The 25,776-nt window shown below is 54.7% G+C and overlaps 2 protein-coding genes across 5 annotated transcripts in view; one reads left to right on the top strand and one right to left on the bottom strand.

Annotated features, from left to right (window-relative positions):
- Nucleotides 1-15,674, top strand: part of LAMB3 (laminin subunit beta 3) — a 41,421-nt gene extending 25,747 nt beyond the window's left edge. For all 3 annotated transcript variants that reach the window (XM_066261459.1, XM_066261460.1, XM_066261461.1), the window contains exons 11-24: nt 303-491; nt 2,139-2,294; nt 2,657-2,853; nt 3,164-3,275; nt 4,000-4,378; nt 5,535-5,695; nt 5,811-6,031; nt 6,301-6,498; nt 6,829-6,973; nt 10,321-10,528; nt 10,903-11,044; nt 11,411-11,587; nt 12,347-12,500; nt 15,180-15,674. In XM_066261459.1, coding sequence (XP_066117556.1) covers nt 303-491; nt 2,139-2,294; nt 2,657-2,853; nt 3,164-3,275; nt 4,000-4,378; nt 5,535-5,695; nt 5,811-6,031; nt 6,301-6,498; nt 6,829-6,973; nt 10,321-10,528; nt 10,903-11,044; nt 11,411-11,587; nt 12,347-12,500; nt 15,180-15,316 — 2,576 coding nt within the window. In that variant the 3' untranslated portion in view covers nt 15,317-15,674. The remainder of the gene's footprint in view (nt 1-302; nt 492-2,138; nt 2,295-2,656; nt 2,854-3,163; nt 3,276-3,999; nt 4,379-5,534; nt 5,696-5,810; nt 6,032-6,300; nt 6,499-6,828; nt 6,974-10,320; nt 10,529-10,902; nt 11,045-11,410; nt 11,588-12,346; nt 12,501-15,179) is intronic.
- Nucleotides 15,675-16,608: 934 nt separating this feature from the next.
- Nucleotides 16,609-25,776, bottom strand: part of CAMK1G (calcium/calmodulin dependent protein kinase IG) — a 30,513-nt gene continuing 21,345 nt past the window's right edge. For both annotated transcript variants that reach the window (XM_066261463.1, XM_066261462.1), the window contains 9 exons: nt 25,494-25,632; nt 24,699-24,822; nt 22,917-22,992; nt 21,569-21,681; nt 20,728-20,806; nt 18,980-19,067; nt 18,325-18,749; nt 17,647-17,773; nt 16,609-17,471 (listed from right to left, as the gene is read on the bottom strand). In XM_066261463.1, coding sequence (XP_066117560.1) covers nt 17,683-17,773; nt 18,325-18,749; nt 18,980-19,067; nt 20,728-20,806; nt 21,569-21,681; nt 22,917-22,992; nt 24,699-24,822; nt 25,494-25,632 — 1,135 coding nt within the window. In that variant the 3' untranslated portion in view covers nt 16,609-17,471; nt 17,647-17,682. The remainder of the gene's footprint in view (nt 17,472-17,646; nt 17,774-18,324; nt 18,750-18,979; nt 19,068-20,727; nt 20,807-21,568; nt 21,682-22,916; nt 22,993-24,698; nt 24,823-25,493; nt 25,633-25,776) is intronic.

Consider the following 25,776-nt stretch of genomic DNA (forward strand, 5'->3'; position numbering starts at 1 on the left):
GGATGGACCATTCAAAGAACTTTCTCTTTGGTTCAACATGGACATTATTTTTAGGGTTAGTCTGCACACTCTGAGTCAGAAGGCCTGAATTCTCACTCCATTCTGCCTTTTTTTTTTTTTTTTTTACTGGCGGTATAACCTTAAATAAATTATACAAGTCTCCTCAGGCCTCGGTTTCCCCATTTCCCAGACCTGAGCGTATTGCAGAGTTACAAGGGATGCCAATGAGTAGTAGGGGATGTGCTTTGTAGACGGCAAAGGTGCTGCTGGTCCAATGTCATTCCTGCGAACTCCTTTTTCAGGGTGTGATTGCAACGGTCACTCGGAGACATGTCACTTCGACCCAGCTGTCTTTGCCACCAGCCAGGGGGCACATGGAGGGGTGTGCGACAACTGCCGGGACCACACAGAGGGCAAGAACTGTGAGCGGTGCCAGCTTCACTATTTCCGGAACCGGCGCCCTGGTGCTCCCATTCAGGAGACCTGTATCCGTGAGTAGGGACTCCCCGGGGCACCGTCTGTCCATTTCTCCCTGTCTGTTCTAGATACAAGAGAGCACATGTCTCTGAGCACAGGTCCTTGTACATGGATACAAGCTTGAAGACGCGGTTTTGTGTCAGCACTTGTGGGCCATTGTTAGCTGTGCACTTCTAAGCAAATCTCCTGGGCCACTAATCAAGCAATCGGTCAATCATCCTAGAATCCTTATTTTGGGCATAGGAAGAAAACAGTAGATAAGATACAGTTCCTGGCCCTGGCCGGTTGGCTCAGCGGTAGAGCGTCGGCCTGGCGTGCGGGGGACCTGGGTTCGATTCCCGGCCAGGGCACATAGGAGAAGTGCCCATTTGCTTCTCCACCCCCCCTCCTTCCTCTCTGTCTCTCTCTTCCCCTCCCGCAGCCGAGGCTCCATTGGAGCAAAGATGGCCCGGGCGCTGGGGATGGCTCCTTGGCCTCTGCCCCAGGCGCTAGAGTGGCTCTGGTCGCGGCAGAGTGATGCCCCGGAGGGGCAGAGCATCGCCCCCTGGTGGGCAGAGCGTCGCCCCTGGTGGGCATGCCGGGTGGATCCTGGTCGGGTGCATGCGGGAGTCTGTCTGACTGTCTCTCCCCATTTCTAGCTTCAGAAAAATACAAAAAAAAAAAAAAAAAAAAAAAAAAAAGATACAGTTCCCACTGTCGAGGCACACACACTGTTGGTAATATGATCCATACACACGTGGAAAAGAGGGCGGGGCGCTTTGTCTGTATATATTGAGGTTACATGCTGTCATGGCTTGCTCGATATTTTTCTATTTTCCCCAAACATCGAGAACTCCTCTATGGCAGGGATTATATCTTGTATCCTCAGGCCCTACCTCAACGACAAGCAAACAGTTGGTGCTCAAAGAAGGTTTATTGAATAAAGAATGAATGCAGTGTTATGGGCTACCCAGAGTGACTTACTAGATGCACCAGGTCCAGTGGCTCACACAGGCGAGAGCCCCCTGGACGGAAGCCACCTGATGCAGGCGGGGCCAATCAGCGAAGACTTTCCAGAACAAGAGAGGCTGTGGTTGAAAGGCAGGGAAGAGGTCTGAGTGCGGTGGCTTCCCGAGAAAGCTGGGTCATCAAAAATTTGTTTATATTATTTGTTTATGGAACGAGTGAGAAAAGCTTGAGTTTGACTTCTGTTTCCAGAACTTTCTTGCAGTGTGACCTGAATACATTCCTTACCATCTCTGAGCCTCAGTTTCCTCATCTGTATAATAAGGATAATTATCTCCCCTTTTTGAGGTTGTCATGAAGATTACCAGAGATAACATGTAAGAGTGCCCAGCTCAGTGCTTGGTATACAGTAGTTGTTATGTAAATAATGAGAATAGAACTTGTATAGTCCTTACCATGTGCCAAGCCCCGTGCCCTGTTCTATCTACTCATTTATTCCCCATAAGAAGCCAGTGAGGGCTGTATAATCATCCCCATTTTACAGATGAGAAAACTGAGGTACAGAGGGATTAAGTAACTTGACTAAGGTTGTAGGGCTGTAAGCCAGTAAGTGCTGGAACAAAAATTTTAGCCAGGAAGTCTGGCTTTTGCGATGTGCTCCTAACTCTCTGCTTTTCTTCTTTATTTCTACTGTGGTGGCTGCTTTTGTCTCTCAGCCTGCGAGTGTGACCCGGATGGGGCAGTGCCAGGGGTTCCCTGCGACGCAGTGACAGGGCAGTGCGTGTGCAAGGAGCATGTGCAAGGGGAGCGCTGTGACCTGTGCAAGCCAGGATTTACAGGACTCACCTACGCCAACCCGCAGGGCTGCCACCGTGAGTAGGGGGGCCAGCCTGGCATGACGTGGGGCAGGCTGCGTGGAGCTACCAGACACACTGCTTGCCCTGCACACTGTGCTGTGCGCCAGCTGTTGTGCCATTGACTTCCAGCAGAGGGCAGCACAGGCCCAGTTTGGAAGGTGGGGCTGAGTGAGTCAGCCAGTGGGAGGCAGGGCAGGCTGCCAAACCCACAGGTGCTGAAACTGGTGGGAAGCTCTGTGGCCTTATGAGTCAGCCAGATTATCTGGAGGGATTGGCCTTGCCTGGTTCTCCCAGGCTGGGACCCTCCTGGTACAGGTTCTCTGGGGGTAAATTTCTGATGAGCTGTCCCCCAAGCTCAGCAGCCCTCTCTCTTGCAGGCTGTGACTGCAGCGCCCTGGGGTCCCGGCAGGACATGCCCTGTGATGAGGAGAGCGGGCACTGCCTGTGTCTGCCCCATGTGGTGGGCCCCAAATGTGACCAGTGCGCTCCCTACCACTGGAAGCTGGCCAGCGGCCGGGGCTGCGAGCCGTGTGCCTGTGACCCAAACAACTCCCTCAGCCCCCAGTGCAACCAAGTACGTGGTGGGGGTGGCCCTTGGGCCCCTGAACAGGAGGGTGGGCTGCCCACCAGCTTGTCCATCTCCCCTCCATGCTGCCCTCTGGGCCTTTCCAGAGTCAGGCTGGGCTGCTTCTGTCCCCAACTGCTTTGGGAAGGCCACCCAATGTCCCTCCTTCTGTGGCTCGTGGCTTTGGCCATGCACATTTGCCACCCCTTCTCTGGGGCCATCCTGTGCTTTGGCTTAAGAGCTTGTCTCTGAGTGGAAGTCTTTGGGAGGTTCTCTGAGGCTGGGTCTTGAGGGAGGCCCCCTCACAGCTCTCTCACAGTTCACAGGGCAGTGTCCCTGTCGGGACGGGTTTGATGGCCTGACCTGCAACGCTGCAGCCCTCCGTCAGTGTCCTGACCAGACCTATGGAGACGCGGCCATGGGGTGCAGAGGTACGTCCCCACTGAGTGAGGGGACACAGAGGGAGGCCGTGGCAGGATGAGCACTTGGGGGGGCGCACGATGGGGCGCATGGTCTGTGGTGTGGGAGGAAAGCCTCTGCACTGCGTGTGGTGTGGGGCCCTGTGGCCCCGTGGGCACGCACACTCTGCACTGCTCCAGCCCTGGACCAGCGACGTCCTCAATGACAGGAAGGTTGCTTTGCTCCCCACTTCCCTAAGGAAGCACTTCCCAGAGCCGTGTCCAGGGCTGCGGAGGGAGGGGAGGGCGTCTCTTCCTTCTGCATAGATGGGGAAAGTGAGTCCTGAGGGGAAAGGTGTAATGTCCCCAGAAAGTCAGTTTGACAAGTAGCCACAAGGGCAGACAGACCGGTCTGCTCTGCTTGGCCTTACTGACTTGCGACAAGTCACTCCCCTTCCGCAGGCCCCAGTCTCCTCCCCTGGGGGAGAGGCACGCTGTCCCTGACCTCTCTGTGCCTCAGTTGCCTCATCTGTGAAAATGAACACGCGGAGTGGCTCACTGTCACGGAGCGGTTGTGCGGGTCAGAGCCGCGTGCGCACGGTGGGCGGGAGGGCAGCCCTGGCGCCTGCTTCCATGGCTGCCCTCACACGGCTTCATCCTGACCCCACGAGTCAACGCTTCTAAGTCAGACAGACCCCGAGGGCAGGCCTCCTCTTCAGACTCTCCCTGACCGCAGCCTCCTTCCTCCTCCCCACAGCCTGCGACTGTGACTTCCGGGGAACCCAAGGCCCAGGCTGTGACAAGGCCTCAGGCCGCTGCCTCTGCCGCCCTGGCTTGACCGGGTCCCGCTGTGACCAGTGCCAGCGAGGCTACTGTGACCGCTACCCGCTGTGCACGGCCTGCCATCCTTGCTTCCAGAGCTACGACGGCGACCTCCAGGCGCAGGCCCTCCGCCTCCACAGCCTCCGCAATGCCACCGCCGCCCTGTGGCCCGGGCCAGGCCCGGAGGACCCTGGCCTGGCCTCCCGGATCCAGGATGCCAAGAGGAAGATTGAGCAGATCCAAGCAATTCTTGGCAGCACCCCAGCCACAGAGCGGGAGGTGGCCCAGGTGGCCAATGCCATCTTCTCTATCAGGTAACCTCTTCCCTTGTCAATCACTTAGAAGAATTATGCCATGAGGGCTCACACAAGGGTTGCCCAGTCTTCACATTGGTAGAGCCCTTTGCAGCTTACAAAGCCTGTTCATGCACTCTCTCTCTTTTAACTGTCACAACCGTCCTGCGTGGTGGGTGTGGCGGGCGTTAGTACTTCCACTTGCAGATGAGGAAACAGGTGCAGAGAGATGACGTGACAGAGCCATGTGGCCACGGAGGGGACTCTGAGGACTGGCTGGAGCCTGAGCCCCGTGTTCTTTCAAGTGCTGGGCACTCTCTGGGGGGGGAACGTCAGCTCCGAATTAGTCACCTGGTGGAGGGCATCCAACAGGCAGGGGCTCCAAAAATAACTCGTATTTGCCTTTGGAAAGGGAGCCGTCCCACCCACACCTCCCTCCTACCAGCAGAGGTACCTTCTTGAGATTTGGTTCTGGAAGCTTCTTTCATTAGTTTCTTTCCCCTGAGCCCTCACTGACTGTCAATTCCCAGAGACATCCAGGTGTGTGCGTGACCCAGTCTCACAGTTGAGCAGTGAGCTCACAGACATTTGGTTCAGTTGAGCAGTGAGCTCACAGACATTTGGTTGGCTAGAACGCCCGGGAGGGCGTTCCACAGGGGTGTGGGGGGCGCTGGTCCATGCCTGGAGGTGGAGAAGGCAGGCTTGGAGAGAGGCGGATCTCTGGCTGTGAGCCCAGGCAGGGACCCCCTTCGGGTGGACACAGCCAGCAGTGTGGGAGCTCTGTGGGCAGGTGTGAACTACAGAAGATAGAAGGGGGTCTTGGGCACCTTGGCGGTACAGGTGGTGGCTCGGGTCAGCCTGTAGGGAGCCCAGGAGGAGGGTCAGGGGCGCTCCTCACGGAAGGCAGCTGTGGGCAGGTGGAGCATCGGGAGCGTCAGGTCCCACAAGTCAAGGACAGAGATTTTCCTGGATCTGCTTGCAGATGGAGGGAGGTCAGGCTGGCCCTGGCAGCCTTGGCCCAGCAGAATCTCCTTTAGCCTGTGGTGTCTTCATCCTGTGGCCTTTGCTAAAGGCCTCTCTGCTTTTCCTGACCTGGTGGCATTCTCTCTAGGGGCGGGTTGGTTCTGGGCAGTCGGCCCCCTCCTATATGTTAGTAGAAGCTCTTCTCCCATCTCAGGCGGACCCTCCAGGACCTGCAGCCCACTCTGCCCCTAGAAGAGGAGACCTTGTCCCTCCCAGGAGACCTGGAGAATCTGGACAGAAGCTTCAATCGTCTCCTCGTTATGTATCAGAATAAGAGGGAGCAGTTTGAAAAGATGAGCAGCGCTGACCCTTCAGGTGAGGAGTGGGACCCAGACAGCGTGTGCATCCCTGTACCACGCACACTCTCCTGCTCCTCCACCTCCGGACCTCTGGGTCCGGCATCACTCAGTCTCCCTCTCTCTTCTCCCAGGAGCCTTCCAGATGCTGACCACAGCCTACCAGCGGTCATCTCAGGCCGCCCGGCAGGTCTCTGACAGCTCCCGTCGGCTGCTGCACATCAGGGACAGCCGCAGAGAGGCAGAGAGGCTGGAGCAGCATGTGGGAGGGGGAGGAGGGGCCGGTGGCCCCCAGCTCGCAGCCCTGAAGCTGGAAATGGCTTCCCTGCCTGATCTGACACCCACCATCAATAAGGTGAGTCATGGCACAGAGCCCCACCTCCTGGAGCCCCTTGCCCCAGCTTGTCGCACACCAACTACTTGTTCACATTTCCTGTGAGGGCATGAGCCTACTCCACTCCCCCACCCTTCCTGACCTTTGGCCCGTCACGGTGTACTTAGTGGTTGCCAAGGAAACAAGTTTCTGGCACCCAGTTGCCATGGAGATGTCTGGTTATTTGTGTGGGATGGGAGTGGTTGTTGAAGAGCCTTGGGTACCCTCTTTGACCGCCCCTCTCTGCACAGCTCTGTGGGGGCTCCAGGCAGACAGCTTGTACCCCTGGAGCATGCCCTGGTGAACTCTGTCCCCGAGACAACGACACAGCCTGTGGCTCCCACTGCAGAGGCGCCTTCCCCAAGGCTGGTGGGGCCTTCCGGACAGCAGGGCAGGTGGCCGAGCAGCTCCGGGGCTTCAGTGCCCAGCTCCAGCAGACCAGACAGATGGTAGGTGTGGCCAAGGTGAGGTGGGCACTCATAGGAGGGGGCAGAGAGGACAGAGCCCTGGGGAAATCATTTCCCATTTTGCAGCCAGGAAAGGTAGGCCCAGAGATGTCGGCTAACTTGCCCCAGGCCACACAGCGAATGGGAAGTAGACTTTGGCACCACTGTTTTGGACTTCTATTTTATCTGATTCTACATCATTTTTATCTAGGACCAGGCTGGGTTAGTTACAGATGATTCCCAGATAGATCTTGTGCAGCTGGTAGACACCTGGGAGGTGCTGGGACGCTCTCCCGGGGTTTTGGTGATGGCTGACCTACAGCGTGTGTGCAGATCAGAGCCGCCGAGGAGGCCGCCTCGCAGGTGCAGTCAGATGCTCAGCGCCTGGAGACCCAGGTGAGCAGCAGCCGCTCCCAGATGCAGGAAGACGTCAGACGCACGCGCCTCCTCATCCAGCAGGTCCGGGACTTCCTCTCAGGTGAGCCCTCCCCTCGGCTGTCTCCACTCCTGCTGTCCCAGCGGGGCAGCCAGCCGCTTCCGTCCCTCGGCTGCACGCCCCCTGGGCCAGGCCCACCGGGCCGGCTGCGGTGGCCTGCTCTCCCATCTCCCCTCCTGCTTCCGCAGGTCCATTCTCAACAAAGCAGCCTAACACATCTTTGAAAAATGTGCCTGTGGAATCACATCCCACTCATCTTGAAAATCCCTCACTGGCTTCCCCTTGCTCTTGGAATAACTCCCAACTTCTTACCGTGGCCTCTGCTCACCTCCTGGCTCTGTGACCTTGTGTTTTCCTGCTTTGCTCACTGACCGTCCTTGAACGAGCCAGGCTTGTGCTGTCTCGAGACTTGCACTTTTTCTGTCTTTGCCGGAAACACTGTCTCCAAGGCTGCTGATTCCTGCCCTCCAAGTCTCAGCTTCAATATCATCTCCTGGGGGCCCTTTTGTGACCATCCTGTGTGGTCCACGCCCTCCTCCTCCATTCCTCTTTGGCAGCTGACCTTCATCACACCGCTCCTGGCCTGTGGCCTAGAATTCCGTTGTCCGGGAGTGTATTGTCTCCCCACTAGACCGTAAGCTCCAAGAGGGCAGGCCTGGCTGTCTGCTCTCTGTGTCACCGGCGCCTAGCATAAGGCCACACATCCAGCGTTGGTTGAATGAGTAAATAAACCAGATCCCCTTCAGTGCCACCCTGGGGGGTGGAAAGTGCCCTGGACAGGACTCAGGAACCCGGGCCACTTTGGGCAAGCTGCTTTTCTCTGTGCCTCATTTTTTTTGCTTCTGCAAACTGGGATGGTAGTACTTCACAAGTTTATTCTGGGGATTGAGTAACTGATGTAAAGTGTGTTTTGAAAAATTAAAGGTGCCTTAGAAATATGAGTTGATATTATTAGATTTCTAGTCCCTGCCAGGGGATTTGCTTGGCCAGGAGCCTAGTTAACAGGAGCTGCGGGCTTGGTGTAATGACAGAGGGTTTTCTTGATACTACTGAGTGCCTTTGCTCCAAACAGGCCAGAGCCCCTCCTGAGTGTTGATAAAAAAAAGGGCAGGAAGGGCCCACTGAGGTCCACTGGCTTTTCTGAGGCCATGCTGAAGCTACCCTCCTGGTCAGCTCCAGGATAAGGGATGGGCAGAGAGCTATCTGGGGACGCAGGGAATGGAGCCCGGCAAACATGGACAGAGGGGCAGTGCAGTCTGGGGCTCAGACTCAGCCATAAGGAAGCCTTCCCCTGGGTCAAGACAAGTGAGGCTTAAAAGCCACCCACCCTGCCAGGGAGTGGCATATCTCTCCTTGGGGTGCAGGGCTCCCAGGAACAGCAGGGAGTCACCGTGCTGTGAGACCCCTTTTGTTGTCTCAGTTATACTTGTGTCTTAGGCCAAGTCCTATCACAGAGCCGGGGGCAGAGAGAAGGAGGGACCCAGTCTCCATGGCATAGTCTAGTCTGCAGCGTCCTGGTGCAGGATGTTAGCTGCACCAGGTGGCGTGGATACTAGCTGCTGGCACCCAGGATCACAGTGTGGGGGAGGCCTGCAGAGGAAGGGGAGTTATCTTTCCTAGGTCTTCAAATGGAATTGACCAAGCACCAGTACAGGTTTCCTGAGTGCTGACTGAGCGCCACGCACCATTCTAAGTGCTTCGCGTATGTTTTATTATTACATCCTGACTGCTGCCACTTTGCAGATGAGGACGGTAGGCACAGGGAGGGGGGCGACCTGCCTCAGGGCATCTAGCTTGGAGGGAGTGCGGGTAGGACTCCTCTTCCTCTGCAGGTCACACTCTAGATTATTGCACTATGAGATGGACGCGTGTGTGCATGTGCACACACACAACACACAACTCACAACACACGGGTGTGTGTCGAGCCCACCCTGAGACTCAGAAGCCCGTGAAACCGAGTGAGCTAAGACCCAGCCCTCGGCACAGCCGAAGTGATGCTGGGTACTGGAAGGCTGAGCCGGATGAGTGTGCTCAGTGCGGGCCTGTCTGGGGAGGTGCCTAGAAGGCCTGGTTTGGGGAGTGGGGCTCCAGGTTAGATGAGAGGGTGCTGGTCTTTGTGGAGAGGTCCTTGTGAAAGCTCATAGTTGAGATAAGCTTACTTCATTAAAGCCAGACACAGTCATACGGGACTCCTGCTGTGTGCTGCTTAGGTTACTCAGCAGGGATGCAGACATGAAGGAGGCGTGGCTTCCACCTTCCAGGTGTGTCCTTCCATCCAACAGGGGCGGGGCTGGGACCTGTCAGGCAGCCGGGGAGTTAACCCTCTGACTGCGGAGTAAGGCTGGGCCCAGCCCCCCCCCCCCCCAGGCCCCAGAGAAGTCCAGGTCCCACGGTAAACCATCTAGGTGGGTGGGTACCCCCTTCCCTATAGACCGGTGCAGTCTGTAGGCGTGAACAGGGAGGAGATGCCATCTCTGTCCTTGTGAGCTTACTTTCTGCCCCAGAGATGGTTTGTCAAACTCCCTCTATTTCATTGTTGCATTTCATCCTTCAGCATGAGGACGGTTAGTCCCATTTCACAGATTGGGAAACAGAGCTCAGAGAAGCCACTGGACTTGGCCAGGTTGCTTAACGAGTAATGGGGAGGCCTGGGTGTGGGGCCTTTTCAGTCATTCATCACTGCACAAACGCGGAGCGCTTCCAAGTGCGGGCACTGTGCCAGGGGCCGGGGGCAGAGCTGTGGACAGAGCCCGGACCCTGCCCTCGTGGAACTCACATTCCCACAGGACAATGGACAGGAAACAGATAATGAGATAAGGGTTGGCCTGTGGGGTGATAAGCGCAGGGGACAGATGAGCAGAGAAGGATGATAGGAGTCTTGGTGTGAGGTGGAGGCTGTGATCTTAGACCAGATGGTCTGGGTCGGCCTCTCTGAGAAGGTGACATTGAGTAAAGACCTGACCATCTTTATCTGCCTTTGCAACAATGAGCACTCTGGCCTGAGGAGTAGCATATGGGAGGGGGCTTATTGCCAAGGGAGCGGCTCCAGGCCCTGGCCGCCCTCCCTGTGGAGGGACGGATCATGCTTGTGCTCCCGGCATTGTTCAGGACCAGCTGTCTGGCATCGCCTCCTTCTCCCCAGCCCGCAGTTTCCTGTGTCACTGGCACTTAGTTGCCACAGCTGTGCCGACAATCATCCTCCGGGCAGCATTCCGGAAATCCTCAGCAAATGGGCCCCTGGGTGTGCCTGCGAGGGGCGGCACGGCCTCGGGGCTCCAGGCAGAGATGCCCCCTTGCTGCTCCCCATGGGTGCCGCTGAGCCCGGAGAGGCCTCCCACCTTTGGGGAGGTGGCTGGGCTCCTGCAGTCTGATGGACGGCCTTATTCTAGACCCTGACACCGACGCGGCCACCATCCAGGAGGTCAGCGAGGCTGTCCTGGCCCTGTGGCTGCCCACGGACTCGGCCACGATCCTGCGGAAGATGAACGAGATCCAGGCCATTGCAGCCAGGCTCCCCAATGTGGACCTGGTGCTGTCGCAGACCAAGCAGGACATTGCCCGGGCTCGCCGACTCCAGGCGGAGGCTGAGCAGGCCAGGTACCGAGCAGGCTCAGTGTTTTGCTCCCCGATCTGTTGCTAGAAGTGAGAAGCTGTCCACATCAGAGAGGTCAGGGGGCTGGGAGACAAGATGGGGCGCTCACTGTGGTGGGGGACGGTGAAGCGATACACAGCGCTCGGGTGACCCTGCATTCTGCTTTGGAAAGCAAGCCCACAGGGTGTCTCCAACATAACACACACAGTCATCATGTCTGTGGGCGGGGTCCTCACGTGGAAAAGCTCCCCAGTTAATACTCCCCTTGCCTTGGCTGGTTGGCTGGGAGGGACAGCCTCTTGGGCTGGCGAGTGTGTTGAGTCTCACAGGTCTACACGCCCTGTGGGCGCGTTCTCTCCCTCTCCCCTCTCGGCCACAGGAGCCGCGCGCACGCGGTGGAGGGCCAGGTGGAGGACGTGGTGGGGAACCTGCGGCAGGGCTCCGTGGCGCTGCAGGAAGCCCAGGACACCATGCAGGGCACCGGCCGCTCCCTTCGGCTTATCCAGGAGAGGGTTGTGGAGGTGACGTGTTATGGCTTCCTTCCCTCATTTTGGGAATGAACAGAGACTCTGGTAGAAGGCAAGAAGATGCCAGAAAGTAGCCTGGAAGGAAACTGAGCCGGGGCCCTAAAGAAGGAGGGTCACAGCCTTGAACCTGGCTTTGAGCCTTTGGTTCTCAGGTCTCGTGGCCAGGGGCAGAAAGGAGCGGGGGTGCAGTGAGCAGGAGAAGGGGGAGGCCCGGGGCCAGGGACAGACGGGGGACGGCAGGAGCCGTGGTGATGCTCCAGTTGGAGAAAGCTGTAGCTGCCCGAGGCTTTGGAGACAAAAGGGATCAGGACCGCTGCCTCTGAGACCTGCCCCAGACCCAGGTCTCCCTTCCTCACACAGGTTCAGCAGGTCCTGGGGCCAGCGGAAAGACTGGTGACAGGCCTGATGGAGCAGCTGGGTGACTTCCGAGCTCGGATGGAGGCGCTCCGCCGCCAGGCTGAGCAGCAGCGGGCGCAGGCGGCCCAGGCTCAGCAGCTCGCGGAGGGTGCCAGCAGGCGGGCACTGAGTGCCCAGGAGGTACGGAGAGGTCCCGGTCAGCCTGAGGGAGCATGGCAGTGGGGGCTCCGGAGCAGGAGAGGACACATTATAGCTGTATACCTGTGTACTTCATAGGGCTGTATGTTCCAAAGCAAGTGGAATGACAGTTATTCTAGAATAACCAGAGGGGGCTTCAGGATTCACTGAAATCTGGCCAGACATCCAGATTCTACTTCTGGCTGGCCCGGCTGTAGCTGATTGAGAGATGTTGGAAACAATCTAGTCCAGTCCTTCTCCTTTTGCAACTCACGTGCTGACTTTGTCCAAAGCAAAGCTCTTCTACAAAGCAGGCGTCTTGACTCCTAATCCAGAGCTTGTCCCTGTCATGGCTGCCCAGTCCAGACAGACACTCTTGACTTAGCCTAGCCTGAGAGCCCCATCACTGTCAGAATTAGACCAGAGAGAAGACCGAAGAGCCATTCTCCATGTCTCCAGTGCCCCAGGAAGGTTAGCACTTACAGTCCTGGTACAATGGCCACACTGCCAAGTATACTGTTAAGTGACAACTGTGTGCCTGACACTGTGCTGGAGGTGAGTGGGAAATGACAAGAACTACAGATGAAGGGATGGACATGAGGAAGAAGTTTAGGTTATAGTTTGTGACCTATCCACTAGGGATGTTAGGAGGGACCTCATCCCTCAGTGTCGATTTGCTGGCATCAAGTGCTCTAGCCAAAGGTCTTTAGGACTTTGGATGAGGATGATGATCGTGACAGAGACTGTTGTGCCTTTTTTCAGGGGTTTGAGAGAATGAAGCAAAAATATGCTGAGCTGAAGACCCGGCTGGGCCAGAGCCCCATGCTAGGGGAGCAGGGCAGCCGGGTGCTGAGCGTCAGGACAGAGGCAGAGGAGCTGTTCGGGGAGACCGTGGAGATGATGGACAGGATGAGAGGTAAGGGAGTGGTTCGGGCGTCTTGGAGGCTGGTCCCCACCCAGGGCTTCCTGGCTCAGTCTCGCTGGAGCTAGCCGTGCGGCAGGAGCGAGGCCGGTTGCGAGTTCCTGAGCTCCTCGTGAGTGTGGGGCACAGCGAGGGGGCTCTGGGGAATGCACAGATGCTCACAAGACGTGGCCTGTTTTCAAGAAGCTTGCAATCCTGATTGGTCAGTTTTCCTACTGTTTGCGAAATGCATGACTCTGTATTTGACAGTCTAAGGGGGTCTGTGACAGGAGCCCTAATAATAAGAGGTCTGGGGGTTCAGAGACTAATCAATGTCAGAGAGAAATATTCAATGAAGGAGATGTTCAGAGAAGGTAAGATTAGACGTGGGCCGGAAGGATGTGTAGACCTGGGAGAGGCTGTGAAGAAGGGGACAGACCCCCAGACAGGTTGGGTGGGAAGGACGAGGCCTGTTCCAAGGACGGGGCAGTAGCACCCAGCAGGAGAGGTGCTGACGAGGATCAGATGGCATGGAGAGAAGCCGCTGGGGTCAGCGTGGCTGGGTCTCTGAGCCGGGCCTCCACGCTGGGACGGGAGGGAGACTCAGCCCCGGAGGCAGTCGGGAACCAGCAAGGGTTTCGGATATGGCAGAGGCTTAACGAGAGGAGCTTTTGAAAGGGTTCCGAGTGTCTCAGAAAGGGGAGCAGGGGTTTCTGGGAACCAGGCTCAGTCTCTATGATGTGAAGATGATGAGGTCAGTGCCCTGGCGTGCCAGTGAATGCTTCCGAGCTTCTCTGGATTTCAGAGAAACAGACACAGGTCTGTCTGGCTAACCAGATGGATACCATGGAGACAGTTGTGCTGTTGAGTCAACAGTGAGCAGAGATGAGGCGGTGGCCAGCCAGACCTGAGGGTGAGGTGAGAGGAATTGACCTGGATGGAGCCTAGGAGCTGGATCCATTGGTGCCAGTCTTGTCCATTGATTTATATGAAGATAAAGAATATGCTTATCAAATCTGTATACAACAGATGGTACACGAGATAAGAGAATCAGTATTCTAAGGCAGCCCCAGAAGTCTAAAAGGATGGGTTGAAACACTATGAAATTAAACAAAGAGAAAATTTATCTTCCACTCTGGCCTCATTTGGGCCTAAACTCACAAATACATCTCAGGAGAGGCTTGACTCCTTGGTGGCTAATGTGGCGAAAACACTTTATAAGCAGAAATCGATCAACGAAGGTGACTTGCTGCTCACCTGAAAATGACTCAAAAATTTCAAATAACTGTAAACTTGATATAAGTCAGCAGTGTCTTGTTACTGTCAAAGGGTCAATAAAGATAAAGTAGCCAAAATAAGGGAGTAATGGCTCAGGGATGATATTAAAAATACAATGTGGAACAAAAGTTGGTTTATGGTTGTTCATATGGAAAATCATACAATAACTAATAAATAATAATATAAGAACAAACTTGTGTTTCTCACATAGCTGTAGACCTCCTTTTGCCCCACCCTGTATTTAGAAAGGGATGTATCATGCACTTTCCAACCAGAGAAAGCTCAGTTTGTAGCATTGGGACAGCCATTTACCTGCTTGCAGAAATTTACCTTTAATTGCAAGATTATGGGGACGATCATGTATAGGGGTCCCTAAAGGTGGGGGACTGGGAACAGAACAGCAGTTGTTAAAATGTCAGTATTTTATCAACCCATAGGTCTATATGGGTGCCCACTGGCTGAATGTCAGCCCGGTACTACCTCTGCTGATAGGATCTCACCTGGGGGGTCGTGTTCAGTGGTGGCTGCCACACCAAACATCAGGGGGAGCGTGACCAGGGTTGGGAGGTAGGGAAGGGCTAAGTGATCACATCAAATAAGCAATGGATAAAGGAATTAGGGGTTAATCTGGAGAAGATGAGCCTCAGACATTTGAAGAACTGCAATGTGGGAGGCAGACCAAATATACTCCTATATCCCTGGGGGATAAACCTGGGCCAAGTGAGTATAAGAAGTGGTCAGATTCTGGCTTAATGAGAAGACTTTTAACAACTAGAGCTGACTAAAGTTGGTGCCTTGTGAGGCAGTGCACTCCGTACCTCTTCCTGGAAAAGAGAAGAGAGCTGGGTCCCTGCTCTCATGAATGTGGTAGAGGGGTCTCCTGCCTAGCGTGACAGGAGGGACAGGCTGGACCAGGCCACTCTGGAGTCCTTCAGATTCTTCACTCACAGTCCGGTGATGGTATGCAGGATGGACTAGAAGGGGACAATTAGATTTATCTGGAGTGGCATATTGGGGAGGGAAGTTGGGGAGGAGTTTTGGCCACGCAGCTGCTCTTCAGCATGGTGCCTACTTGGGATCATTGGTGGAATGGCAGCTGCCCAGGCCCAATAGGGGCGGGTTGCTAATCTTAGTGCCAGTGGCCTCTCCTGTTAGTCTGGGACAGCTGAAGGAGCCTAGGGCAGAGGCGAAGGGTTGGGGTCCTGGGATAACGGGCATGAGGGCTTCCTGGATCTGGCCTCCGCCATGTTTGTCTCTCTAATAGTGGGAGAGGGCTGTGGGCAAGGAGGCTTCCCCAGAGGCGATTCCTCCCGCAGGTGCTGCCTCCAGTGGGTGGGAAGAGGAGGAAGGGTTGGGAGTCTTTGGGGGATGTCTCACCAACCCCACCTCCTCTCCTGCTCTTCCACTTGCCCTCAGACATGGAATTGGAGCTGCTGCAAGGGAGCCAGGCCATCATGCTCCGCTCGGCAGACCTGACGGGGCTGGAGAAGCATGTGGAGCAGATCCGAGACCACATCAACGAGCGGGTGCTCTACTACGCCACCTGCAAATGACCTCCAGCTGCCAGCACCCTCCACATCTGTCCTCTTTGCTTTGGGGGGCAGGCTGGTTTGGGATGCTTTCCAGTTCCTTTTATGCAGCCAAAAGCACCGCTGGACCACCCCTGGTATGCAGCTATCAGGATTACTCTGGGCCGCAGCTGAGCCTGAGCTGATTGGACAGCTGCACTGGGGGACAGAAATGGCAGTGGCAAGCCATGCCATCATGACCAGCAGCTCTCAAGGGGAGAGAGCTTGGCTGGGCAGTGTCCTCACTCTTGGCTCTCCATTGAGGCTGAATTCTGGATCAACACACAAACTTAACCCAAATGATGTACAAGGGAAAAATCCCAATAAAAATCTTTGGGAAGGAGCCTGGAGGTTCAAAGAGGGAAAATAATCTTGTCCCACTAAGTAAACCTTTATGACGTGTTTCTGTCTAGCAAGGCCTGATGGTGTGGGAAGCACAGGCCGCCCTGCTCCGTGCAGTCCAGCTTGCTCACCACCTGCACGTAGGGAGACGGGACCCTTTGTCCTGGGACATGATGGATTCCACCCTTGAAAGACCAGCGGAGCCGTTTCACCTTTGAACAATGATCTAGTTTCACATTTACAGATGAGGAGCTAGGAATCCTGAGAAGGCAAGCAAGGTGTCTAAATTCATACAGCTTGTAGAAGCAGAACTAGAATCAGAACCTGTGTGTTTTGGGATCTCAAAGAGAAGTTGTAAAGGATGTGTATGTACATGTATGTGCACGCATGTGTGTGTGTGTGTATGGGCGGTGGATATGGAAATGGCGTGAGCATTTGTGTGCTGCATAGCCCCGGCACTGTGCTAGACATTTATCTACATGAACATGTTGATTGTTATTAATTATATTATTTAGTAACACTGTGCTGGACACATGGTCTGTACTATTTCATGATGCAGGTGACGCTGTTGTTCTCATCTGCATTAGGAAACCAAGGTGGCACCAGGGGTAACATAAACTCTCCCAAGGTCACAGATGTGGCAGGGCAGGGCTGAGCCTCAACTTCATGCTCATCTAACAACGGTCCTTAGGAGAATGGGCCCTGGAGCTGGAGCACTTGGGCTCCAAAGGGCCGTGGTGAGGAGTGAGTGGGTCAGTCCGTGTAACTCCTGCCTAGCGGCCTGGGCACTGCGTGCTCCCCCACGCTCACTAGGATCTACCTGGCCTGGGCTCTCCGTGCACGTTCTGCTCCACACATGCTCACAAGTCCCTGAGCTGCTTCTGACGTTGAGAAGAACCAACTGAAGCCTCATAGAGAAAAATATGTCCATTTTATTGAGCACAACACTGAGCATGAAGCTGGAGTGGGGTCAAGTGGCAAGAAAACCGGGGAGGGAAGAGAACGACGCGCCTGACTTTCAGAGAGAGAAAGGGGAGCTGAGGCAGGATTAAAATTATTGGCTGAAATGAGAACAGTCAATGTCCGGTGTTTACTTAATCGGGTGTGCGCTTGGAGGGCCTCTGGCAGGATACTGGCCCCTTACCGCGCTTCATCCTGGACTTCTCCCTTTTGGAGGGTGTGGCGCTGCCTCTGAGCTGGGACAGGAAGGGGTGGCTCAGAGGGGTCCAGGGTAGGCTGGTGGGGTCTTGGCACAGTTGGAAGCTAATCCTGGAATCAAGGATTTAGATTTGGAGAGCTCACAGGCAGGCCACAGAATTGCCGGTCATTCATGCGGATGGGCAGGCGGCTGCATCGATGAGCCCATTCTGGCCGGGAGGAAGGAGGCGGGAGTGAGTGGACACTGAGCAGGAGGTCTGGGTGGATGCTCCTTATGGCTTTGCTCTGAGGGTGACGCAGCCTGGCCAGCCCGGTAAGCTTTTACAATAAACAGCACAGACCTGGGCAAGAGTTATGTACACACACTGCACAGAGGCTGGCACACAGGGTGTGGGCACGGGGCCGCAGGTCAGGGAGACCTGGGAGTCGGCGGTGCCACCCCTCCTGCCCATAGCTTCAGCAGGGCTGCGGCGCTGGGAGGCTCACGCCCGGGCCTTCCATGAGGGCCTGCCCTGGGCGGCAGCAGTCGGCTGCTTCTGACCAGAAACTTCCTGCCAGGCCTCGCTCTGCATGCTCTCCTTTCTCCTGCTGTGGGGTAGAGCCCAGGTTCAGCAGGGCAGAGAAGAGCTGACCATCTCTCCTGCAGAGAAAAGGGGTACAGGGTGGGGTGGGGTGTCACCCCTGGTACCCCTCACGCCCTATCATTCAGCCTCCGAGATGGGGCTTTCCTTCTGGGACAGAACCCTCCCCCCCTCCCTCCCCCCCTACGCCCGCCAAAGGTTCCACCTTAGCCCTCCTGCCTCTAGTCCCCTCACCTGAAAATTGCAGTGACACAATGTGGCCTCCAGGGATCACATAATGAGACAGACTCCAGTGGGCCCTGCCCGGCAGTGGGCGCTGCCGCTGGCTTTGACTGGCACCATGACCTCAGATTTAAAGTTCCTGGGAAGGAAATGAAGCAGCAGGTGTGACATATTTGAGGCAGGAAGAAGAGCTGAGATCATTCTCTGTGCCCGTGGTGTCCTCTCAGCCCATCCTTTCTGAGGTTCAGAAAGTACAAGCACTTGCCGAAAAGACAAGACAACCAAATCCCCTTCCTCCCCGCAAAACCCCGAGGCCCGGAACCACAAGAAATCTAAAGCTCACCATTCACATGTACCCAGTTTTCTGCAGGCATTTATAATGCCTGTGGCTTCACTAAACTTTTATAGCACCTCTGTGAGGCAGGCTGAGAAGGTAAATATAACTCAATAAACCCATTTTACAGATGAGCAAAATAGAAGCAGAGACATTGACTGATGTGTCTATGGCCACACAGCTAGTGAGTGGTGAGGACATTTTCCTTGACCCCCTGATACAGAACTCTTCCCATCCTATGGAGTGGCCTCGAGTGGGAGAGATGCTTTGGTCAATGTATTCTCGCTTGTTGCCTGAGTTCTTTCAGACCCAGGCTGAGCAGGGCTAAGCCTCTGTATTTGGGTGCAAATACATACTGTTTTTTGTTGCCTTTTTTGAGGAGTGTGGGCTCGGAACAGTAGGAGGACTTCCCTTTGCTCCCGATGCTCAGGCAGCTGGAGCAGCAGCCACAGGGCCCGACGCCCAGCGGCCCCTGCTGCATGGGCACCAGGCTGCTGCTGATGCGGAGGGAGCCATTGACCAGGCAGTTGAGGGACCTGCCGCCAGGGGCAGTGGGCCGGGGGCCGTGCGGGCAGGGCAGCCGGGTCAGGACAGGGAGTGCTACGCTCTGGTTCAGCACAGGGGCTTCGGTGATGGTGAGCTCGGGGGAGCTGGGCCGGGAAGCTTCTGAGGCTTTGGCGACAGGAGGCCTGTTCTCCAGCTCTGGGCGGGTACCCGGGCTGTGCAGGTTCATGTGCAGCTTCCTCATGTGGTGCACCACAGCTGCTGCGTTGAAGGCTTGCTGAGGGGACACAAGACTAGCCTTGGCCATCCTTCTTCCCAGGGGGCCATGGGCTCAAGGTTTCCCTCTGCCCGGTGGCCTCTTGAAACCAATGTGCCCACTGCCTTCAGAGAGGGTCCAGGGAGCACTGTGCTGGGAAGCCCCAAGGAAAGCCCTTGCCCCAGACCCCGCCCCAGCCCAGCCTCCAGGGGCCCGGAACAGCCTGGTGCTTCCTGGAGAGGAAAACTTACCCTCCACTTGCTCTTGGCAAAGTTTTTCTGGATCTGAAGGCTGACTGATGGGTAGATGTCCCGGTGGAGGGCTGTGTTTCCGTTAATCCTGTGGATGCAGGGGGGACACCAGGATAGTGGGGGGCTATGGGAACTCAGCCAGGGTTGGGCAGGGGACTGTCCAGGTTAAGCCAAATGGAGTGCCCAAGGAGAAAGAGGACCCACAGTAGGAAAGGCTGGAATCAGAATTCTGTCCCCCCAGGAAGGTCATCAGGGGCCTATGCTTTGACAAAACCAAAACCTTGCTTTAGAGCAGGACCGGCAAACTGTGGTGTACAGGCCAAATCTACCTATTGCCTGCTTTTGTAAATAAGGTCTTACTGGGACTCAGACATGCCCATTCACTCAGGCGTGGGCTATGGCTTCTTCTGTGCTACCAAGGCAGGTTGACTAGCTACCACAGAGATGGTGTGGTCAGCAAAGCCTAAAATATTTACTATCTGGCTTTTTTATGAAAATAGTTTACCAACCCCAGTGTCAGAGGTGACTCGGGTTGTCACCATTCGTTGGCTCAAAACTTTGCTGAGAACTCCTGCTGAAGCCTTCCTCGGTGAAGACACCCAATTTGGCTGCCCTTTCCTTGTCCCCTAGCAAGGAAAGGGGACATTGACTCATCTCTAAGTGGTCCTCAGACATTTGCCATGTGCACAGCTCTTACTAGGTACTAGGGATGCAGAGAAGTAACTGACGTGGTCCTGATCACTCGGGGCTTGTAGAGTCGGTGTGGGGCCTGGCTGCAGAGTAACTCGTGCTGCTGTGTCATTGATAACGAGTGTCAGGGAGGTCTGCCTGGACTGCGGGAGCCAAGGCTTCCGGGAAGAGCAGACACTATTCTGGATCTTAAAGGATGCTATCTATGTGCAGGGCAAGAGGCAGGACATTCCTGGAAGAATGGTAGAAATGGAATAGCCCAAGGTGTAAGGAAAGAGACTGGCATACGGGTGGGGGAAGGCAGACACAGAAGTACAGCTCTTGGGCATTGCTGGAACAGAGCAGGTATATTGGGAATCCTGGGAAATAAGGTTGGAGGTCAGGCCAGATGAGGGGAAACCTGGAAAGACAAAGCATTCTGGGCTTGCTGTTGTAGGAAATAGGGAGCCATTGTAAATTCTTGAGCAGGGGTGTGGCAAGAAAAAAGGGAAGTGTTTCAAGCCTTTATTTCCCTTCTTTATAAATTGTGATAGTTCTTCAGTCACCTCACCTGGAATAGGGTTTGACCCCAGAGTAGAAGAAAATGATGCTTTTAAGGACAGGGCAGAGTTGCCGACACCTGGGTGCCTCTAGCCCAGCGGTTCTCAACCTGTGGGTTGCGACCCCGGCTGGGGTTGAATGACCAAAACACAGGGGTTGCCCAAAGCCATCGGAAAATACCCCCACTGGGGTCGCGACCCACAGGTTGAGAACCACTGCTCTAGAGTAACTATATAGTATCACGTATTTCACTCCGGTGCCGATGATAGCACCTAGCAGCCTCTGCCTTCTGCACATGACCAGATGACCCAGCTGCCACCCTTGGGTCAGAACCCACTTAATTAAATGCTGTTTGCATTTCTAGCAGGAACTGATGAACACTTCTGTGCTCCTTGGGTGCCACAGCTGTAAACAGCTTCAGGCAAACAGACTCCAGGGAGACATACCATGTGAACAGGTCAGCGTGATATTTGGGGAGTCGCTGTTTAGGGCTGGAACCCACCCCATTCTTCACTCACCAGGGGTGCCTCAGGGCCTTCTCACAGGAGTACCGCTCATTCGGGTCTTTCTCCAGCAAGTGGCAAATAAAATCCTTGGCTAAGAGGAGCAATCAAAGACACAGCAGCTAAGGACCATATTTCATGACTGATGGAAATTTACTTCCGGGCTGGTGGGTGGCAGTGAATGCATTTTTTAGCTAATCTTCCAAAGAGGCAATTTTAAGAGTCTTAAAAAGAAAAAAAAAAATCCAAACCACCTAACAAGAACCCACCATAAAGCACCAAAAGGAGGCTCTACTCAGCCTCACCCACAGAGCACATACATTCTCGTCACGAGGCACCAGCGTGCCTGTATGCCACGCGGGCGTGCATTTGCACCGCCCAGGGGCCAGCACCCACACATGGGCACACGTGTGAGTGCTGGCTTTTTCTAGCTCTGATCTCTATGGAACAGACCCTACGACATGCACAGATTGCCTTCCCACACACAGAGACGTGGTGTGGCCTCAGTCTTGGTGTGTAAAAGGCAAACTTGGCCTTGGTTTTGCCACTCCTGCTGGAAGACTGCCCTCTGCCTGGCTCTGCCCACCTGGCCCCTCATCTGAACTACTTCCTCTTCTTCTATCAGGCAGACTGGGGTTCTGTCTCCAAGAAAACAAAAGCATGGGCCTTAGATGTGAATAATTTATCCGGCCTTTGAACCAGATGATGATTTCTCCACCCTCCGTGGCAGCCTGTTTTCTGAAAGATTCCTCAGGGACTTTCAAGAGCCAGGACTGTCATCCTTTGTTAAGCTCTTTTCTCTTGGCAGCCTCCACCTTGAGCCCGATATTTTGTCCTTCACAGCCACTGGCCTTACCTGACTCAGAAATGTCATCCCAGAATGGAGACTCAAACTCATAGTAGCCCTCCTTGATCTTCTCAAAAAGCTTAGACTCAGTTTCTTCATAGAAAGGAGGATACCCACACAGCCTGCAAGGGAACAGGAAAGGCCATGCTGCCTAATGACACCTTCGTCCTGGGGCTGCCTCTCCCCTCTGCCCAGTCTCCCCTGGGCACACGGGCAGGCACCAAGGGTCCCCATCAGCGGGACGGGGACCTGCCTCTGATTCAGGAACAGTGCAGGACCCATCGAGTGTGTATACAGGAGCCAAAGCTTGGAACAGGCAGCCCCACAAGCCCCTTTGGACATTATTCCCCCAAACCCTCGCCATTTCTTTCTTTTCTTTTCTTTTTTCTTTTTTTTTCTTTTTGAGTTTAAAGATTTTATTTATTCATTATAGAGAGGGGAAGAGGGGGAACAGGAAGCATAAACTCCCATATGTGACTTGACCAGGCAAGCCCAGGGTTTTGAACCGGCGACCTCAGCATTTCCAGGTTGATGTTTTATCCACTGTGCCACCACAGGTCAGGCCCCTCTCCATTTCTTCCTGCACTGCTGACTCTTAAATGATGTATAAAATATCTTTAAGAAGGATGGTAGAATGGTCACTTGAGCGTAAGTTTCATAAGGGATTTTTTTAAAGGTTGTTTTGCTCTTTATTATTTAGTACCTAAACCAGTGATTGGCACGGGATAGGCAGTCAATGAATATTTGTTGAGTGAATGTATGAATGAGAGTGTGTATTTGATATAAGCTGAGGAAATAGAGAACTGAATCTGCATGAAGTGATAAATAACTGACAGAAGATTATTTTTCTAACAGTGAGGTTTGCTGTAGGTGAGGAAGGGTGGAGGGGTGAGCAGGTTTGGAAAGGGGAGCCAGAGGAGCACTGACCAGGTTCATCCGGGCCCCAGTGTTGGGCCTTGGGCCGACATCACCAGGAGAAAAACCCGAGATGTGAACATTGTGCCCACTTGGCTTCCGAGCCTTGCCTGGCCTCTCCCCTTTCCACCGCTCCTTCTGCAGAGCGGGACCCAGCACGTGCAGCATGTGGGGGTGGGGGTGCAGGAAGATGGACCCCGTGTGGCTGAACAGTGGGTTCGCACTGAGCTCTGCTTTTCTAACCTGGTGGAAGTGAGGACGGGTGGAGCTGTGTGCATGAGTGTGTGTGTGCACATACGTGCCTGTGTATGTGTGCGCACACAAGTGTATGTGTACATACTTTGGCAGTGGATGCCACTTGAGCTGGGATGGGGGAAGAGAGAAGAAGGGTGCACATGTTCTGAGGTTTCCCAGGAACTGAGCAATGACAGCTTCTACTCACAGTATGTAGGTGATGACGCCAATGGACCAGCAATCCACAGCTTTGCTGTAGGGTTTCTGGGCCAACACTTCCGGAGCTGCAAACCAAAGGCAGAGTCAGGGCTGCAGCCAGACGAGAGGGCCGTGGGCCGGGGGCTGAGGGCCAGGAAGAGGCCTAAAGAAGAGGACTTGCAGAGACCCTGGGATGGCGTTGCTTCTGTGACCTGAAAACGCCCCTAGGGCAGGGACTGTGCCTCTCCCGTCGACTGAATCTTCCATCAGACTAGAAGGTGCCCATGACGGGGCCTGTGACTCCCTGATCAGACTGGAGAGCGCCAGGGCTATGTCTCGCCCATCAGACTGAGTGCCCTCTGAAGGCAGGCCCTGTGTCTCCTCACTCAGATGGGAGATCCCCAGGCCAGGGGCTATGTGTTTACCTTCAGATACAGAAATCTACAAGTTAGGGACTGTCTCTTTCCCACTAGGCCAGGATCTTCCTCAAGGTAGATCCTGTAAAGTGAGGAACTCCCAGGGGGCAGGCTGTGCTACCTTCCGAGGGCAGGACTTAGTCTGCCAGGTCAGATCGTGAGCTCCATGAGGGAATAAGTCATGCCTTCCGCTGATTGGGAACTCCGGGGCAGTGGATTTGTTGCAAACATAGGGCTTTGTGCCCAGTGGGACTAAATACTTAATGGTAAGTGACTGATCTCTCTTTTAGGGAGAGAGCTGATCCCTCTATTGAGTCAGGGTTCTACTTTGCACCATCCCAGAGAGAACTGGCTGAGAGGGAAGGGCCAGGACTGGATGCCATGAGTCTCAGCTTTCTCCTCCCCAGATCTCAGGAATGCTCTCACCTGAGACCTTGTCTGCTCTTATTTTTGGAAGGGCTCTGGAAGCCTCCTGTTTAGATAGGAGGCCCCACCTCTGCCAGTTTCCATGAGTGGGTATTTGGAGGTCCACATCTGGGTTTCTTAGTTCAAACTCGGCTCTATGCCCCCAGGATACCAGTGATTGGGAGGGCTGAGGTTTCCTTGTGAGTGGGAAAAGGAAAAGGGCCGGTGGTCAACCACTCAGCAGTCTAATGGCATCTGGGTTTGAGCTCTTTCCCTTCCCCTCATCCAGCTGGCCAGACAAAGGCAGGAAGTCTGTCTATAAAAATGAGAATCAGGCCCTGGCCAGTTGGCTCAGTGGTAGAGCATCAGCCTGGCGTGCAGACGCCCGGGTTCGATTCCCGGCCAGGGCACACAGGAGAAGCGCCCATCTGCTTCTCCACCCCTCCCCCTCTCCTTCCTCTCTGTCTCTCTCTTCCCCTCCCGCAGCGAGGCTCCATTGGAGCAAAGATGGCCCGGGCGCTGGGGATGGCTCCTTGGCCTCTGCCTCAGGCACTAGAGTGGCTCTGGTCGCAACAGAGCGATGCCCCGGAGGGGCAGAGCATCGCCCCCTGGTGGGCAGAGCATCGCCCCCTGGTGGGCGTGCCAGGTGGATCCCGGTCAGGCGCATGTGGGAGTCTGACTGTCTCTCCCCGTTTCCAGCTTCAGAAAAATACAAAAAAAAAAAAAAAAGAGAGAATCAAAGTACAGGCTAGAGCTGTAAGAAGGGCTCTGGGGTAGGCTGTCTTTAAGATGTAGGATTTGGGAGCAGTAGGGGTAGTGTCAGTGATTGACAGATTGAGGCCCTGAACCTCAGAAGTGAATGCTCTACTTGGCTCATCCCTGAAATTGAACCCTGCCTTCTCAGAACTGTGAATAACAGCCATGGGGAAATGTAGCCAGCTGGTCAACCTCCCTCCTGCTCTCAGACTTACCAACATAGCCTGGGGTCCCACAGGCAGTGGACATGACACCACTCTGTTCCATCTTGGACAGACCAAAATCTGTGATCATGATCTTAGAATTCTCCTCAGGGGTGAGGTACAGGAGGTTTTCAGGCTGCGGGAGAAGAGAAACGTCATATAGTGTAGGATAAAATCATCTGACACACACATCTCTCTCCTCCCCGCTGACATATCATGTCTCAGGAAGAGGCACCATGGGCTCCTGACTTCAAAGGCAGGCTCATCTCCCCCTCATTCCTGCCTCCTGCATCATCCTATCTGTACCTGCATCCTATTCTGTATTTTGCTATGACCTTGACTTTGCTTAGCTTTATTAACTTTAATGTATGAGTCTTTCCCTCCCCTCATTCCCAACTACTGTAAGATTATTTTTTTGAAGGCATTAACCCTTGGTTAACTGTTTCTGACCTCTCTAAATTCTGGTATGTGCCTGGTACAATGCTGACTCTCAAGAAGTACTTGTTAATTTAAGTTTGACTGTGGTTGGGTCCAAGAAACCTGGAGATTATCTTGGTATCCAAATAGGGTAAGGACTAATGAAAAGTTCAGAAAAAGGCTGGGTACAAATTAACAATGGTTGTTCATTTATCCAAGATTTGTTCAATCTAAGGGCAGGAAGGGCCGTAGGAGTGAGCTAGTCCAGCCCTCTCATTCGCAGAGCTCAGACTGCCCAGAGCCCCTCCCCCGCGAGGGCTCTGCCCAGAGCCCCTCCCCCGCGAGGGCTCTGCCCAGAGCCCCTCCCCCGCGAGGGCTCTGCCCCGGCACCTTTAAGTCTCTGTGGACGATGCCATTCTCATGGAGGTATTTCACGGCTGACAAGACCTGCTGGATCACCAGGCTGGCATCCTTCTCTGTGTAGACACCCCGTTCCAGGATCCGGTCAAAGAGCTCCCCACCAGAAACACTGTGGGCACAGGGGCAAAGGCAGGAATCCAGCTCTCATTTCAGGTCAAGGTTTGCATTGTGGCCATGGGGACACAGCAGCAGAACAGACAGGTACCCCTGGACTGTGCCTGGAGGACCAGTCACTCCGGTGTCAGAATACCTC

The sequence above is a fragment of the Saccopteryx bilineata genome, chromosome 2 (genome assembly GCF_036850765.1).
Source record: "Saccopteryx bilineata isolate mSacBil1 chromosome 2, mSacBil1_pri_phased_curated, whole genome shotgun sequence".
Taxonomy (NCBI): Eukaryota; Metazoa; Chordata; class Mammalia; order Chiroptera; family Emballonuridae; genus Saccopteryx; species Saccopteryx bilineata.